The sequence below is a fragment of the Berghia stephanieae genome, chromosome 3, assembly GCF_034508935.2.
Source record: "Berghia stephanieae isolate SIO BIC M18660-M18661 chromosome 3, UCSD_Bste_1.3, whole genome shotgun sequence".
NCBI lineage: Eukaryota > Metazoa > Mollusca > Gastropoda > Nudibranchia > Aeolidiidae > Berghia > Berghia stephanieae.
In genome coordinates, this window is record NC_088362.1 from 108,366,022 (window position 1) to 108,385,221 (window position 19,200).

Below are 19,200 nucleotides of genomic sequence, written 5' to 3' on the forward strand. Positions count from 1 at the left end.
TCGGAGATCCAGTTTTCGTTCGAGGCTACAGACAGGGTCAACAGTGGAAATATGGCGTCATACACGATATTTTAGGACCTCTTATGTACCACGTTGAAATATCCCCGAATGTATAATGGCGCAGACATGCCAACCAAATAGTACATTCCAGTGTACAACCCCAAACTATTACGGATAAAACGGCGGAACCATATCCACAAACCCCAATCATCAACGTACCAAACAGCGTAACACACAAACCAGTCACCCCAAGTCCAACGGACTCTACAGACAGTGGTCTGCTTGGTAATACTCCTAGACCACCGGTGGAGCTCCCATGCTCACCACAAGTCCAGTCTCGCCCTGACCCACTGGCACCCCCAATCGAATCCCCGCATTCACCAAAACGCACTACATACACTCCAAGAAGTGGTCGTGTTGTTTGAAAGCCAACAAAATACAGTTAAGCAGAAGCAATTCCTCTCATAGGAGAGATGATCATATAAGGCACTGTACAGCGACCACAAACAATGCAACATTCACTAGATTCACAAACACTGTTGAAGTTAGCCAGTAAAGCCACCAGGGCAATCATGAAATTCAATCATTAGGATTGCAATTTCTTTGTTAGGTTTTTCATAGGTAATGTTCCCACACATTTTTACATTATATGTAAATTCAATTCGAATTATCAGCATACCAGCCCAAGATTAAAAACAATGATGGTTAATTTAATATTTTACAAGTTTTATTAATTCTCGTTAATTAAGATGTTATTTCTTTATTATCTAAGAATACTCCCAATAATCATTGTTAATCGCAGTATGATGATAAAACAACAACAACAAAAAATTTGTTTGTTTTCCTTAAGATATACCATAGTTACCTACTACTAATACTATGTACTACAAAAATTAATATAATTCAATCATTAATTTTTTTTATGGAGAGAAAGAGGTGTGGTATCGATATAATTATTTATTGATGTATAATACCCATTCTCGGGTACTACCCATCCTCGGGGACCTACTCACTTCTGCCCAGCATCTAAATGAAAGGTTACTTCCTGTTAACCGTTAAATACAAAGATGATGTCTTGATTCTTTTATTTCTTAATTATAATACATCTAAGCTCAGATGTTACACTTTTCTTGGGTGCTTTAATTGTAATTTTAGAACTCTTTACTATACAATGTTCTTCCTTTTTACTGGCGCTGATATGACCTTAATGTTGCAAGCGCCGTAAAACCCTTAAAAACAAACAAAACATCTGAACAGACACCATTTAAAAAAATGGCCAGAAAACTCGTCCTTCAAATAGCGACAGATCGATATAAATTACTCCTTATCTTGACAAGGTAGGTGAACTTCCGTGATTGGAATTCTGTCGACCCCGTGTCGATAAAATTATCTCCACGAGAATTGTGTGAATCTGCCAAGGATTCTGCTTGTTTACTAATTTTTTTGTTCATTAAATATGTCTACTGTGTAAATTTAATAACGGATTGACAAGGTACTGTGTGAAATTTATAAATTTATGACCATTTTATCGGGTCCCCTTCAACAACCAATTATCGATAATCAAAATTAAAAGGAAGTTATATCTGTTTACGTCTCTTGTCTACGGAAGTAGTTTTCGACTATTGATGACGTAATTATGAATTAGGAATGAACATCGCATCATTCAATGTTCGCCGTATCTCCTCAAAATTTAAGAAAAACAACCTGATTGAAGACCTATTTACTTACAAATTAGACATAACAAGCATACAGGAGACCAAAGACAAGACCAATGATGAAATTATTCGAGGTTGCCGTCTCATAACATTTGAACATGAAAATATCCAGGGAGGGCTGGGTTTTCTTATATCAAACCGTCTAACACCTTATTTAAACTCATATTTGTCTATAAACGAAAGAATATCTGTTTTGAGCTTAAAAACCATTCCAGTAAGAGTGACATTATGAACATGTTCTAAGCGATGAATACAATCAAACGACAAAAACACATAATAGACTTATAATCAAAGATAAATGTAATAAGACCTTATGTAATGATAAAGAAATTATAAACACTATAAACTTGTACTACACTCAGAAATACAAGGGTATTCAAGAAATTTAACCATTCGAGTCTACCAATTCAGAGCTTGAAACACCTATAACGCCCCTAGAAATAAGTGAAGTCATACAAAAGCTCAATGACAACAGATCGCCAGGTCTAGACGGTGTTAGAGCAGAAGAACTAAAATGTCTTGATGACGAAGGCATGCAAATACTAGCTGATATGTATAATAAGATATTTAAGACAAAAAAAGTTCTCAATCTTGGAAGTGGAAAACTCATTATGCTAAATTAACAAAATAAAAGGAAAGGCCCTTTAGAAAATTTGCCACCAATCGTTTTATCATCCACGGTAAGAAAAGTTTTAAGCACAATCACCCTCAACAGAATTGGAGAAAAGGTAGGGGAATATCTTTCACCTTCACAAAGCGGGTTTAGAAGAGATAGAAGCACTGCAGACATACTATGGGCCCATTGATGACTGAAAGCCAGAACGGAGAAATATAAGTAAGAATTTACGTTACTTGGAATCGATATGAGTTCAGCTTTCGACACGATATGTAGAACTAAGTTGTTGTCAATCCTTGACTCATTCTTGAACAAAGATCACGTAAAGCTCATAAGATATATATTATCAAATACAACATCACAATTTGAATCCGGCAGAGAGTTAACAACAATATCAACCTTAATCGGATCCCCTTAAGGTGACAGTTTGAGTCCAAATCCATTTCACTATATACCTCGAATCGGCCATGAAAGATCTAAGACGAAAATTACCACCAAGAAAGAAGATCACTCTTGAATTGATATACGCAGATGATACAGACCTAATCTTTGAATAAGAACATCAAGCGAGAATATACATGCCAATAATATCAACTACCCGGGAAGCATGGATTCTGAAAGTGAATCAAGCTAAAACAGAATATACAAAAATCAACAGAAATTTAAATGAATGGAAATGTGTACGGAAACTAGGCACATTGATCAACGAAAATGAAGACATCAGAAAACAAAAACAGCTGTCCACCTATGCATTCAACCAACTCCAAAAATTATGGAATAGAAATAGCATGATCAGTGAGAATAAATGAATACAGATTTACGAGGCACTGATTATTGTGATATTGACATAAAATTGTGGAGCCTGGGGCCTCACAAAAAAGAACTTAGAAAGTCTCGATTCATACGACCGCAAACAATTACGTCGCGTAATCGGAATCTATTGGCCAGAGACAATTACAAATACTGATCTCTATGAAGAAAAACTAGGGTCCAACGCCTGAGTACAATAATCAAAGAACAGCGATGGAGGCTATTTGGTCACATCTTACGTCGAGAAGATAACATCCCAGCCCAAACTGCAATGGCAGAAAATTTCCTTCATGGCAACAAATATGTAGGGAGACCACCAACATCAATCGTAACTACCCTGAACCAGGATCTCTCTACATATCAGAAATTTCTAGATTCAGATGAGGCCGAAATAATCCCTGAAGAACTATGAAATACTGCAGTGCCCTCTGTACTAAAGTCACAACAAGATCTTAGCAGCCTCAAAACTGTGACCCAGGACTAACTAAAAATAATAATAATAATAATAATAATAATAATAATAATAATAATAATAATAATAATAATAATAATAATAATAATAATGATAATAATTAATAATAATAATAATAATAATAATAATAATAATAAATAATAATAATAATAATAATAATAATAATAATAATAATAATAATAATAAAAATAATAATAATAATAATAATATAATAATAATAATAATAATAATAATAATAATAATAATAATAATAATAATAATAATAAATAATAATAATAATAATAATAATAATAAAAATAAATAATAATAATAATAATAATAATAATAATAATAATAATAATAATAATAATAATAATAATAATAATAATAATAATAATAATAATAATAATAATAATAATAATATAATAATAATAATAATAATAATAATAATAATAATAATAATAATAATAATAATAAATAATAATAATAATAATAATAATAATAATAATAATATAATAATAATAATAATAATAATAATAATATAATAATAATAATAATAATAATAATAATAATAATAATATAATAATAATAATATATAATAATAATATATAATAATAATAATAATATAATAATAATAATATAATAATAATAATAATAATAATAATAATAATAATAATAATAATAATAATAATAATAAATAATAATAATAATAATAATAATATATAATAATAATAATAATAATAAAATAATAATAATAAAATATATAATAATAATAATAATAATAATATAATAATAAATAATAATAATAATAATAAAAAATAATAATAGTACTACTGCTATCTTGATAAAAACTCAAACCTGGGACCTCGTGATTTTCAAGAGTACGGCAGTTACGAGGTTAATCTTCAACAAAATGAGAACAGAGATCACGAAACTCATATTATATTTTTTAAAAAATGAATTAGAATGAAATCAATCTTTGTCAGAAAGAGCGTGTTTTCTTCATAATATTATTCCTTCCTCGAAAATATTTCACACCGTGCACTATTATAAGAAAGGAAGGCAAAAGTTATTGTTTCGACAGTTGCACTCGAATCATCTTTATGCAGAAGAATTTATGATATAAATGTTGCTTGTAAGTAGAATTTTGCTGAGCAATTTCCTTGACTTTGATACACGAAAGACTGGCACTCGTTTTTGTTGGAAACTCAAGAATTCGCATGGGGAATGGCATAGGGAGTACAGTTCCTTTTTTGCATACTTCATCAAGCAGCTTTGCTATTTTCCAAATACAACACACTGGCACGTGCACCGATTGTAACCGATTTATTATTTGTAGAAATCAAAAGGCGAGATGGTACTCACAGCTTTGTGCTGATAAATTAGAAGGAAAATAACAGTCTTATATTTTTTTTAAATTTGATTTTTTTAGGAATGCGAATTTAATGGAAATTAAAATGTAAAGACCAACATAAAATATGCATTGGCTAAAAAAAATTTACAACCAAAACATAACTATATATAATATATATATATATATATATATATATATATATATATATATATATATATATATTGTTACCATCCCGTCTAGACAGAAGGCTAATTAAATGAGGACTTCCTACTACTACTAAAATTACGAAGAATTGCGAATTTTCCGCTCTAACCTGAGAACTATACACATTAGACAAATCCAATAGTACTGCTTGAAAACGAAGTTCTGGTACCAGAGCTAGTATAGAATGGAGTTTAAATCATTTTTTTCACGTTTTAGGTGAGGTTGGTGATTTCAAGTTCAGTTAACATGTCTACTTTGTTATCAACCCTGGAAACTACGATTTTTTTCCTGTTTCAAGTAGTCAGGTCTGAGCAAATTAACTAAAAGTGGGCTTTTCTCATATATTAATGTTCTGTCAAACTGTTCCAAAATACTAGCGGTATATTCAAAAGATTGTTTTTCCACAGAAGTATTTTTGGTTATAAACTTTGATATTTCCACCACGAGGCCATAAATCTGGGTTATATGACTTGCAGATCCACTACCTACTGATATCAATAGATATAACAAATCGTTTCAACCTTCTTAACCTTCTAATATTATATGTGGTCTCTGCAAATACGTGTATTCAAAATGTTGGGCAGAATAATGTAGTGTATGACATTGCTAAGTCGTTGCTAATAGGCTTCAACAGTCGTCATGTCACTTCCCTCGTAATGACGCATAGTAACTTAAAAACTGGTTCTTAACCATCGGAACAATGGTGGACACCCTACTGAAATACTTCTAGAACGAGCATAAAAGTGTATCCAGAGGAAAAAAATATAAATCTGATCATAGTTTGGCTTTAATATATTCTGATCACATAACATGTGAAAAATTTCTAGCCAGCATGAAAAATATAAAGTGCCGATTTTTCTTGTTTAGAACCAAGCTGCTTGGTTGCTGGGCGGACGTGACATCAGACTATTTAATCCTATTGTAACGAGGAACAACTATTGTCATCATGACTTCCCTTTTCTGATGGCATTAACTGTTTTGTTTGCATGCTCTGTACCAAGCATTTAAATAAATTTAATATACCTCAATTACATGCCTTAAAATTCAAGTGACCGTTGAAATTGCACCAAAACTCCAGCCAGGCACACCATCATATACATTTAGACCTCTGGTAAATAAATTACAAATCAATCATGACTTCCAACACAGATGACTTTACAATCAATAGTAGGCTTAAGTTACTGTCAACAGAAGGCCCGGAGAGGCCCGCGTTTATATTCTTGGACAAAGACTTAAAGAGAACTGTGCTGTCTCGACACGACGTTTGGAATAAAAGCGGAAAATGTGCAGCTTTCTTTCGTCGCCATGGCATTGAAAAGGGAGATATTGTGTGTAATACTCTAGTCAACTCTCAGGAGCGCTTGATAGGTGAGTTTGTAACGGTGAATTCTTGATTTTTTAAATTTACGTCGACCAGATTTATTTTTTGGCTTCCAGTATTTTTAAAAACTTCTCCTTATCACTACAGGAAAATCGTCACATAATTTATCACGATACAATAAACATTGTTCTTATTCATATTTTTTGGTACATCACAAAATTCTGTTTAGTAAAACTCGTCTTACTGACGGAACTATGTATTGGTCTGTTTATTGCTTTTGAGATGCAATTTTTACTAATATCAATTTTTGTGTTGAGAAAGTTAAGGCATTTCGCGAATAATCTTGAAAACAGTCGGTAAGGAGAGGGTTAACATTCCTCACTTCGGGTTTGTTGTTTTTATTTTGTTTTGTTATGTTTTCTTTTCTTTTAACTTCTGAAATAGACGGGGCTTTTTTTCACAAGCTCAAGTACAGCAGGTTATGTCCACTCACTAATGACTCGATGGCTAAGTCTTTTTAGATCTGAGGAAAAGTGCTTCTCGATAAAACGTTCTAATAGATAGAAATAATTTCTTCCGTCATTTTAATGTTACAAAAACTATAGGCATATAGCTCTAACGCATTATCTTTTTATTTACAAAAATATATTGTTACAATTAAGCTCATACCTCAGTTGTTACCCAACAATTGTTTATATATAAAATGTGTTTATTCTTTCGTATACCTCTTCTCGTTTTGAATTCCTCTTGGTTTTCTCCTCAGATTATTATTCTGCAGATCACAATCAAACAGTAGAAGGAGAGGGGTGTCTTTCTGTGTATGCAAAATTACCATTATAGTCACAATGTCCTGTCTATGTATAAAAATGTCAATGGCATTTCTTTCAGCATAACTGCGTTTTAAATAGTAACCTAACTTATAGATAATATTATATATCAATGACATAGTTTTCAAAATAACTAGGTTTTGAATATTAGCCTCATTTCAATCAATCTCAGCCACATATGGAGTCATTTTGGCAGGAGCAGTTTCGATGCATGGGCAAACTATTCTGGCTGATGGTGAAGATCTCGTCAAAAATCTGGAGGATTCTCGATGCAAAGCGATCATAATTAATTCAGACGAAAAGGTAAAACTTGCGTTGTCCAAAACTAGTTCGTACTTGTAAGGCACTGTGAGCACAATTAATCAAATGGATACAATTTATTATAAAGACTCAGGTTTATATATTGAACAGTGGCAATGATATCAACAGCTCTCTTGTTAAGTATTGTACACTGTTATATGATCACATTATAGTAAGCCTCAAAATGGATCTTTTGAGTTAGCGATTGTGCAAAATTATATTCACGACACTGACACGTTATTAGAATAGGCTTTGATGAAACAGCCATTGAAATAACCTTTTTCTCGGATTTGGTTTTTAAATATTATATACTATATATACTAAATATATATATATACCTATATATATATATATATATATATATATATATATATATATATATATATATATATATATATATATACTAATATACTATATGTACTATATCTTTGTTAAAAAGATTTTCATTTGTTCAATAAGATTATGAGTTTTGTACATAATGTTTGAAATCGCATTTTTTCAATCGATTATCCTTCTAGTAACTCATCTTCTCTATTTCTCTCCGCCGGCCCTGTCTATTGCTCAGCTGTAAAATGCCATTATGTTAGTTTGTTAAACAAGCGTCATGCTTTAATGACCAGAATATCGGTGGCGTACAAATATCGTAAAACTTTTCTTAGAAAACTAAAGTGAAAATAATAAAGTATGCATTTGTCCATATATGAGAGAAATATCGAAGTGACTTGACAGCAGATAAGACGTTTGCACATTAGTTTACTAGTCTTTGGTAAATACAACTGCAATAAATCATTCACTGATCAAGCATAGAAGAGGCGCAGGATGTTAATACTGACTTATAGTGCAATAGAGTATAATCATGTATGCAAGGTAATGTCATTTTATGATTTTTCAAAAATATATGAAAAAATCATAAAAAGACAATAATTTCCATACATCATTTTCAATTCAATTCAATTCAAATATTTCTATCTTGTCGACATTTTTAAAATGGTTCATAGATAATGTAGTCAGGCTAATAGAAGCCTTTGACCGACATAGGTAATAACACATAGTGCATAAAAATACATAGTAATACATTTTCCTTTAAAACATTCCCTCATCAAGATTCCAATCATGACACACAAAGAAAAGTAACATAATATTATATATATATATATATATATATATATATATATATATATATATATATATATATATATACGATTAGATTAATTACAAATATTACATTTGCATGGCTGGCCATTCCTTGAGAGGATATGATTTTCGAAAACATTAAAATTTGAAATTTTCCTGATGTGCTCGGGAAGTTCATTCCAAAGCACAGAAGCAGAATATCTGAAAGATCTTTTGCCATAAGACGTGGTTCTGACCCTTGGAATATCAAGGAGGCTTGAATATCTAAAATTGTATCTGTTATTTTTCAAAATGACCATATCAGATAGACAAGGAGGAGCAATTTTGTATAAAATTTTAAACGTTTCCAAAGCAATTGTTCTCATTCGTCTTATTTGTAGGGAGGGGACTTTGTCCTTTGAAAGTAATTGGTCGTTGGATCTTTTGTCATCTTCATAAATAAAACGCAGTGCTCTTTCTTGTATCTTTTCAAGTTTATCACAATTTGTTTTTGAACAGAAATGCCAAGCTAGTGGACAGAAATTGAAATTTGACAATACAAAAGAGTGAAATATTGTTAACTTGTTCAATTTTGAAAGGTATTTTCCAAGCCTTTTTAAGACATTTAATTGCTGAGAAGCTTTACGGCAGATGGTTTTAATGTGTAAATCAAATTTTAGTTGGTAGTCTATGTCGTTCCCTAGTAATTTTACAACTTCTTCACATGTAGTACTTGCAGTTCCAATATGGAACGTGGGTTTCTTTGTGTGTGTTTTTGTACCTACTGCCATTGCCTGGAATTTGTCCGGGTTTGCTTCAATGCAATTTATTTCGAACCACTTGATAAGATTTCGCTTTCATTTTCAATAGTTTTTAAAAGCATATCGAAATTTGAATGAGAATATGACAGGATATTATCGTCAGCATAATTATATAATTTTCCCTCTCTGATAAAGTAAAATATATCATTTATAAAATGTTAAAAAGTAATGGTCCATGAATTGATCCTTGTGGAACGCCTTTTTTAATGCCTGCCCACTCGCCACAGCATCCTCTAATTTTATTTGTTGTTTTCTTCCGCTCAAGTAATTTTCAATTAGATAAAGAGCTTTTTGTTCTAGCCCATAGGCAGCGAGTTTAGCAATAAGAATGTTGTGAGGCAAGCAGTCAAAAGCCTTTGAAAGGTCCATGAGGATTGCAGCGACATATTTGTTATTGTCTAATGCCTCTTTCCAATCTTCAATTAAACGCAAAAGTGTTGTTTGGCAACCGTGGCCTTTACGAAAAGCACATAAGTAGTCATTAAAAATGTCATCGAAATATATTGATAATTGCTAAAATATAATTTTTTCAAATACTTTGGAAACAACAGGTAGAATGCTAACAGGACGATAATTTTTCACATTAAGAGGAACTTGTTTTTTATATAAAGGCGTGACTTGTGCTTATTTCAATTGATCAAGAAACACACCAAAAGAAATTGATTTGGGATTCGTTATTGGTTCAGCCAGCACGGGGGAGCCAGCTTGAAGAAGTCTGACCGGAAAATTGTCAAAACCAGTTGCTTTCTTAATATTGATATTGTTAACTTTCTGGACAGTGTGTGAATCAGTTTCTTTGAATTCAAATTTAGGAAGGTCAGGTAAGTTTTCTTTGATGGATTTGATGCTTGGGTGAGTTTATCGATCAAAAACAACGTCTTTACCAATGTCATTTGCAACATTTACAAAGAAAGAGTTAAAATTGTTACAGATATCACCAACATTATTCAATATCTTATCACCATCTTGAAGTACAATCTTTTGTTGATCTTTGTTGTCCTTCTTCGATAAGAATGGTTTGACCGTTGGCCAGAAATCTTTTGACTTCTGTCCTCCGGTGCACCTTTCTAAGAAGTAACGTTTAATTGAACTTCTTTTTAATTTTATCACATAATTTCGTTGTTCTTTATAACTTTCCCATGGTATTTTTGTTTTTTCTTTCAAGTATTTGTTATGAAGCATTCTTTTTCTATATAAAGCTTTTCTAAATTCACTGTTCATGTACGGCACTGGCTTCCTTAGTGGGTATCTAGTTTTGAAAGGGGCATGTTTATTTGAGATTAAAATTACTTTATCGATAAATTCTCCATATTCAGTATTTACGTCGTTTTCTGAATTACTGGTTTTGGTTAGAACAGAATGCAAATCTTCCTGGTAACTTTTCTCGCAACAGGTCCTAAAGCTTCTATAACATATTTTGTTTTTCTTAATTTGTGGAACATTATGTTTAATATAAGTTGAAATCATATTGTGACAGTCACTGACGCCTGTTGAAAAATTTAAAGGTTTAGAAAATAAATCGGGTTTGTTGGTGAGCATAACATCAATTAAAGACGGTTTGCAGTTCTTTTTAAAACATGTTGGTTTACATATAATATTTACTAAGTTAAAAACGTCACATATATCACATAGAGTTTTTGATTTGTTTTCACAGTTCATATCGTAATTTAAGTCGCCAACTATCAACAGATTGTCACTATGTTTGACGCCTTTGTCTATCATGGGACTGACTTGTTTGTAAAATATCTCGTTCTTTGTTGATGGTGGTCTGTAGATGGAATATATAATCCATTTAGCATCGCCTAGATTTATTTCATGGACGATGCCCTCAGCTCTATGTTGGGTGATTCTATGTCCGGTCTTCTTCTGGTTGCAATGTCAGATCTTATCCATGTTGCTATTCCTCCACCCTTGCTGTTTCTGTCATGACGTTCAAATCTGAAGCCCTCAACTGCAAACAATGAGTCTAGAAAGTTTGAATCAATATTAGTTTCAGAAATGATAAGCATGTTCACCAGATTGTCCAAAAGTAATAGTTGAATTTCGTCGAATTTGTTTCGTAGACTATTTATATTCAGATGGCATATTCGAAAATTGTGAGGATGAGATTTTCTTTCTCTCCTTAATTCTTTAGATATGCAATGTGTATTGTTTTTTCCAAGATCAGCTATCTCCTCAGTCTTATTTTGGCATGATTGAGTGTTGATATTAGCAACACGTTGATTGTTTTTGTTGTAAGATGTGCCATTTATTGTTTCTGATTGGTTTTCCGTTTGTACTTGAGTCGAAATGGGGACGTTAATTAATGCGTGAGGAGGTCGAAGAAAGGGACGGTTTCAAGACATCCGTTCACCGATTTCAGTTGTTGTGTGTTGTTTATCTTGCTGTTGTTTACTGTTTTTGTGGTCGTTCTGGAAATAATTGGAATTTGATATTGGTGAGTTGTCGTAAGGTGCGTTTTTACTCAATGAATTGTCTAGTAGTATAGGTGTCAGTGTTGGTGGGGGTCTTGGTGGGTGGTGATAGGGGGCAGGCCGATGATCAGTTCTCACGATAATTGGTCTCTGTTTTCGTCTTCCACCTCGCAACTTCTTATAAAAGTATTTCTGAATAAAACAGTCACTGTTTGAAAAGGGTTCACGACAAATAGGTCTGTGATATAAAAATTGATTCGTGAAGAAAATTTCCAAAATTGATAAAAATAATAGGGCCTGGTGAGCACTTGTCAAGATAAAATCCATTTTAAATATGAAGACTTAAAGTAGAAAATCACGTAAAATCACCAAAAAAAAATCCTAGACAAAATCTAACAAAAGTGGTATATTTTAAAAGTCCGTTAAAAAACAATTCTTGTGATATAAAGATGTAGATTAAAACTGTATAGAATCCAAGATAATCCACAAAAACACGACATATAAACAACAGCGTACAACACACGTCTTGCCTGTTAGGCAGCTACACATTCAATTATAGGGAATGAGATTAGCAGAAGAGTAGGGTCCCTTGATTGGACGTCACCGGCGGAAAAGTTATAAGAGAGAGAACGTCATGTTGGTTGTGCGCATGCGTCTCTCGTCCTCGCTTCCGATGAAAGCGGCATGAGACGCTTCACCGAAAGCGAGGACGAGAGAGACGCATGCGCAAAACCATTTTGACGTTCTCTCTGTAAGGTGACGTCCAATCAAGGGACGCTACTCTTCCGCTAATCTCATTCCCTATAATGATGTATGCATGGTATAGTCTTTTTATGATTTTTAAAAAATATATAAAATTGAGTTTGTTATATCTGTGTTTTATGCGAACATTAGTTTGTTAGAAGAATGAGACAATGAATAAAAAGAGGAGCTAGGTGATTGTTCACGATTATAGGTTAATGAATAATCACAAAATTATCTCTCCATCTTTCAAATAACAGAGCAGTGCAAATGTCATCTTAAAGAAACTAAAATACAAAGATGGTAGAACCGGAATTGTTGGGTACAAGGGTCTACCTAAATTAAGCCACGTAATATTTGTTGGTCGTGGAAGCTGGTTAGAATCTCTTGAACAGGAAATAGAAACTTACGAAGACTGTACTGTCAAAGAAGACGATGTCGCCCTCGTGTTTTGTACCAGCGGGTCTACTGGCTTTGCTAAGCTAATCCCGCATACACACAAGAGATTACAACTCATCAGCAGAAATATCCAGGAGTTATGGCAACTAAACCAGGATTCTATATTATTTAACGATAGATCATTGGGGTGGATAGGAGGGTCGCCTTTAATATATCCTCATGTGGGATTGACACGGGTACTTATAGACTTAAGTCCAGGACAAGCTGAAGACACTTGTGCATTCATCTTGCATATTCTCGAGTTAGAAAACTGTGACAAGGCGACAATTTTGCCAAATGATATTCAAAGAATTTTAGACCATTTAGATTCTGTTGGCAGATATAAATTACCTAAACTGCTTCGTATCATAGGAACAGGAGGGGGTCCCATAACCAAAGTCACTATGAAAGCAATAGGAAGAATCTCGGAGTCAATAACAAATATATATGGCACCTCTGAGTTTGGTTTGACCCATGGCATGAATGTGACTGATGAGTCTAAATATGAAAACGCTTGCTGTGGAGACCCGTGCGGACATACAGAGGTAAAAATCGTCGATGAAAACCTTCTTGAAGTAGCCACTGGGGAGCCTGGGGAGTTGCTTGTACGTGGGCCATCCCTTTTTACGGGTTATCTGAATAGACCTGAGGTCACAAAAGATGTGATTATAGAGGGTAAGTAAACCATGGGTTTTCTTGTGCTGCAATGTGATCTTGTGGAGTGACATTCACCTTCGGATCGGAAGATCCTGGGTTTGAGCCCCGATCTGAGCGGCGCATAATTGAATCATTGTAACAGGCTCTTTACTCACATTATCTCACCGTACCCAGGTGCAAAATGAATACACAACCGTTTTAACAACAATGTTTGTGCCGAAAACAATGTAGTATCGCTTAAGAGGCGTCATGTCTCGTCCTGCATTTTACATGTTGCTGTTTGCCAGGGACCTTTTGTAAAGCGCTTTGAACACGTTATGTGTATATTGCGCTACATTAAAGCTCAAGTCTTCTTGAAATAATCAGCGTTATAATCTAGATTTGTAATTTATTTTGCTATTAGGCCTTCAGCTTACTTACAGTCTAAAGCATCCCCACATACGTTTTATTGTACCAGTTATTTTATGTATGTCTTTACCGTTCATTGTGGGTTAAAAGAATGCATATCCTATATCAAGGACAGATTTCGAGTATATTATAATACATTTAGGGTGATCAGACTTGGATTCATCTTTCAGATATTATGTACATAGCTCACTAATGATAGGTTGTTACTCATTCCTGCCAAGAATTCCTTGTATAACTAATGGAGAATCCACAATATTTCAGGGGGAATAAAAGCTTTTACAAACAGACACATTTTTATTGTTTTTACTATACTATTTTGAAAATTAATATAGATCGAGACCAATGTGCACCTATATGCAGATCTGACAATCGAAATGGGCTTGATTTAACATTGTTGTAATTGACAACATTTGACTTTGGTTTAAGAGTATTTCCATTACGGCATTTAACTCGTGATACTCTTGGTTATCAGACCTGCAAATAAGTATGCACATCGATGAAGACGAGCCTTTTGAGCCATCAACGATCAATAAAATCTCTATGTGCACGCAAATAAATCTGGTAACACATCTTCATTGTAAATTTAACTCAAAAACATTAACTCCCAGTAAATGACCGATCGTTATTTCTTAGCAGATCTTATAAATAATCGTTCGAGTCAAAGCCTTAGCAGATTATATAAAGAATCATGTAAGTCAACGGGTGATAAAATTACCCATAAATTAGAACGGGTTTTCAAGTTATTCGTATATCAGTCTCCATATAAATAGTTCTATACTTTTTAGATTTGCCAGCAATTATTATGTGGTCGTTGGCCAAAATCTAGCATTGCTGTACGGGAAAAGTTTGATCCCCAAGCCTCATCATCATCATCCATCGTGGCTTGTGCTCTTGAGCACGTTGCCGGTCAGTTGTCTCCAAATCACGATTCTCTGCGGTGCGCATGAAATATATGTTGCTTTTTAAGTCACATTTGGCCATTCTTAGGTTATTTAGATAAGTAATTCTTTGTCTTCCTCTAGCTCTCTTTCCTTCGATCATCCCAGATGTTACCAACTTCTCTATTCCGTCTCTTCTCCCCACATGTCCCAGAAACTGTAACTGCCTCTTTCTGATGGTGTTGATCAGTATTTTTCCCTTTCTCACCTTCTCTAACACTTCCTCTTCCCCAACCATATTTGAAATAAAAAAGAATGTATATTTATGAGCATGTTTTCTTCTTTGCTGCGAAAGAATAAGTAGTTTAAAAATTTAACATTGATTTTCAACTCATGACATAAACTATTCACTGTTGTTATGTGAACAAACATGTATCAATCTACATTTTAACTTTATAGAGTTTATGCAGTTATTTAAAAGGAAAATCTTTATTAGCTATGTGTGGTTTCAAGAGAATGGAGTTCACACTTTTAGAGTTACGATATTCTTGCTATTTTTCGGACAATTAATTTACATTGCCTTCTCTTCGTGTACAGATGGGTGGTTTCGTACGTCTGACGTTGGTTACAAGGATGGGAAAGGACAATTGTTTGTGCTGTGTCGTAAAACCAATGCCATCAATTGCAAAGGAATTATCCATTACCCTGGCTGGATGGAGGCAAAATTAGAAAAACACCCTGATATCAAAGTGAGTATTTCATCAAACTTGAGCTTTTATCTTGCAAAATATCCACATCGTCCTGAAAACGCTTTGCAGTGGTTTTTAATCAAACGAGACTGTCGGGCTGTAAGGCAGCACTACTGTTTTATTAGATCGAGGCAACACTGTATATATGTATGCTGTATTTACTCAGTTATCTCCTTTGTTTAATATAGCTGTAATCGGGAAAATCTAAGGTCTTAAAACGAAACGTTATGATTGATTGCCAGAGTGGTTCTATAACAGTTTTTATGGATCTTGGTAACCTGTATGCAAATTTTCATGATTTTAACACGCATGTGCACGTTTTTAGCCTAATTCTCCCTACTACAACTATCAATTCAAGATAGCTATAACTTACAGGCATTTACTGCAGAAGCACACGATTCTTACAAACGCGCTTTATTTGTTAAATATATTTTCAGAAAAGCATCGTCCTTGGGGTTCCTGACCCAGTTGTTCATGAACAGATTTGTGTTTGCATTATCAAGACTCCCAATTCTATGATGACAGTTGAGGACATCAAGGAATATTTCAAGTGTTTGTTTTGGACTAGTGAGACCAGCGACATCACGCCAATGCCCAAATACTTTTTGTTCTTCGACCAGTTTCCTTTGAACATTAATGGCAAATTAGACAGGACTGCAGTTAAGACATTGGCTTTGAAACGATTAGAAGTTGAATTAAGTAAACCAGGAACCTCATAAAACTACAGCACAATATATGTACTATACGAGAGAGAGAGAGAGAGAGAGAGAGAGAGAGAGAGAGAGAGAGAGAGAGAAAGACATAGATAGATAGATATATAGATACATAGATAGAGAGAGAGAGAGAAGGAGAGAAGGAGAGAGAGTGAGGGAGAGAGAGAAAGAGAGAAAGAGAGTTAGAGAGAGAGAGAGAGAGAGTAAGAGAGAGAGAGAGAGAGAGAGAGAGAGAGAGAGAGAGAGAGAGGGGATCAGTAAGTTTTTCCTCTTTTTGGTTTATTTATTCATTTTGAGTTGTTTTGATTTTTGATTTTCTGAAATAGGAGCCGTCATTTCGTAATTCAACCATTTGTTACTTAATAGTAGGTAGGTCTAATAAATCAATTCGGTTAAGTCACTTTTTGTTTTTTACCAACAATGGCGATTAAAACTATCTAATCTTCGCTGCTTATAAATTCATTTCAAGCAATCCTCATCTTTCACCCCCCCCCCTAGTTGACTTTGTTCATCTACTTCATCTTCCCTCTATTTTCCCTTATAGTCATGCTTTTTTGTACTGCGCTTTCTCTATAAGTCGCCAAGAAGTCCTATTTGTCTCGTTCGTATCATCTTGATGATATTTGATTGTGTCTTGTTTACCAAGAACAGAATATCTTTGATAATATTCTTTATATGTTTGACTCTGTCAAATGCCCTCGTAAAATCTACAAAACTTATTCAAACAAATTCTGGACAACGATCTGATGATAATTTAGTTAATTTCATCCATTCCTGGTCTCTCAATCTGTTCGAAAGGTAAATGTGACCCGTCGTCAAATCGGTATTATGTCTGGTTGAATTGAATGCCCAAAATCAAATGTATAAAAACTTTAAGCTTTTATATAGCAAAATATCCACGAAACGTGCTCAAAGTACTTTGCAATGGATCTTTAGCCAGCATGACATGATGTCTGTGAGGCTATACCATTACAATTTTTTCTTGGACACAGAAAACGCTGTTAACGACCAGGTACTCATTTTAACCAGAGAATGGTGTAGAATGTGACTATTGAGACTTTTCCTTATTACTCAACTATACCCCTCTCAGAGAGAGCCTCGAACCCAGCACTTTCGATCGGAAGGCGAGTGCTATACCACTAGAACACATAGCCAAAATCAAAAAAACCCCAAAAAACTTGAGTAATGTTTATAATGTGTGGGCAAATTTATCGTTGCTGAAAATGACAAAAATTAAACTTTCACATTTCTGGTCATGTTTGTTTTAAAACCTCTTTTTGACATCTGGTTTAACCCAACATAATACCGTGTAGATACGGAAAGTGACAAATTGTTTAGCCGCTTTTACCAGCCATTACTTTACTTCACATAATTCTTATCAGTATATGTGGCGCATCGTCTGAGAACAGTGTAATGTCGGAATTGTCTAAATGCTAAACAGTCAAATTGTTAAAGACAAACTGATCAAATCTATGAAATGTTGGTCTTTATACTATTATTATTACTATTATTATTATTATTATTATTATTATTATTATTATTATTATTATTATTATTATTATTATTATTATTATTATTAGTATTATTATTATATTATTATTATTATTATTATTATTATTATTATTATTATTATTATTATTATTATTATTAATTATTATTATTATTATTATTATTATTATCATTATAATTATTATTATTATTATTATTATTTTTATTTTATTATTATTGTAATTATTATTATTTATTATTATATTATTATTATTATTATTATTATTATTATTATTATTATATATTATTGTATTATTTCTATAATCATTATTATTATCATTTATATTATTCTTCATTCATTCATTCAATGCATTTCTTGATCAACAGAGACAATTTAGCAAGACGCTATTATATACACTTTGTCTTAAACTGGCAAAATGCATTTTAAAAAGATTACTTGGTCTAAAAATGGGTACATGAAACCTGACCCAAGTGAGTCAAAAGGCTACAAACCTGAGATTTCAATGACCTTTGACAATTTAATGGGTAAAATACTATATCGTTATTTGGAGTAAAAGTTTTCTCATTAAAATGAAAAGAGTGATTTGTCAGTGTTTGACAGAGCAATATTCTATACAATTGAAATGCAAGATTATTCCACGTTGAATGCTTGATATCATGCAGCACCTATTATTGACCAAACCATTCTACCCCCTGCCCCCTTTTCCTATAATAATATTGTTATGGTTATTAACTCGACGGTTATAAAAACGTGCTTTTCTATTATGTATAAGAATCAATAAAAGTTGCAACAAATAAAACATTTTTATTCTATTTGAGGAGGGGGGGGGGTTGTTGGGGAGGGGTGGGGGGGGGGGAGGGCGATGTCTCTTGAAATTTTTTATTTTTTGGGGGGGTCTGTTTTGCATTTTGAAATTATTTCAAAAGAAAAACAGTAAAAGCTTCTTATACCACAAAACATTTGAGACCCCTACATAATTATTGTCGACGTAACGAATTAGGCGGGAAAAGAATCTAAGAGATCATGTAAAGAGATATTTAAAAGACTCTATGGACACACACGAAATGTCACCTGAGATAACGTTAAACATTAGAAATAAGAATAAGAAAGGCACAAACGCACAAATAATAAAAATATGGAACAAATGTTTCGGACATTAC

General features: G+C 33.0%; 1 protein-coding gene across 2 annotated transcripts; it reads left to right on the forward strand.

The window, feature by feature from the left end:
* The first annotated feature begins 1,202 nt into the window (after positions 1-1,202).
* LOC144969129 (uncharacterized) lies at positions 1,203-18,029 on the forward strand. Of its 2 annotated transcripts, XM_078908231.1 has the most exons (6): positions 1,203-1,337; positions 6,229-6,518; positions 7,471-7,601; positions 12,948-13,800; positions 15,666-15,817; positions 16,255-18,029. In XM_078908231.1, exons 2-6 carry the CDS (start codon positions 6,284-6,286, stop codon positions 16,534-16,536), a joined length of 1,653 nt encoding a protein of 550 aa, XP_078764357.1. In that variant the 5' UTR covers positions 1,203-1,337; positions 6,229-6,283; the 3' UTR covers positions 16,537-18,029. The 2 variants fall into 2 exon arrangements, with proteins under 2 accessions (XP_078764357.1, XP_078764358.1); XM_078908232.1 differs by lacking the exon at positions 1,203-1,337 and having other exon boundaries at positions 5,621-6,518.
* The last annotated feature ends 1,171 nt before the right edge of the window (positions 18,030-19,200 follow it).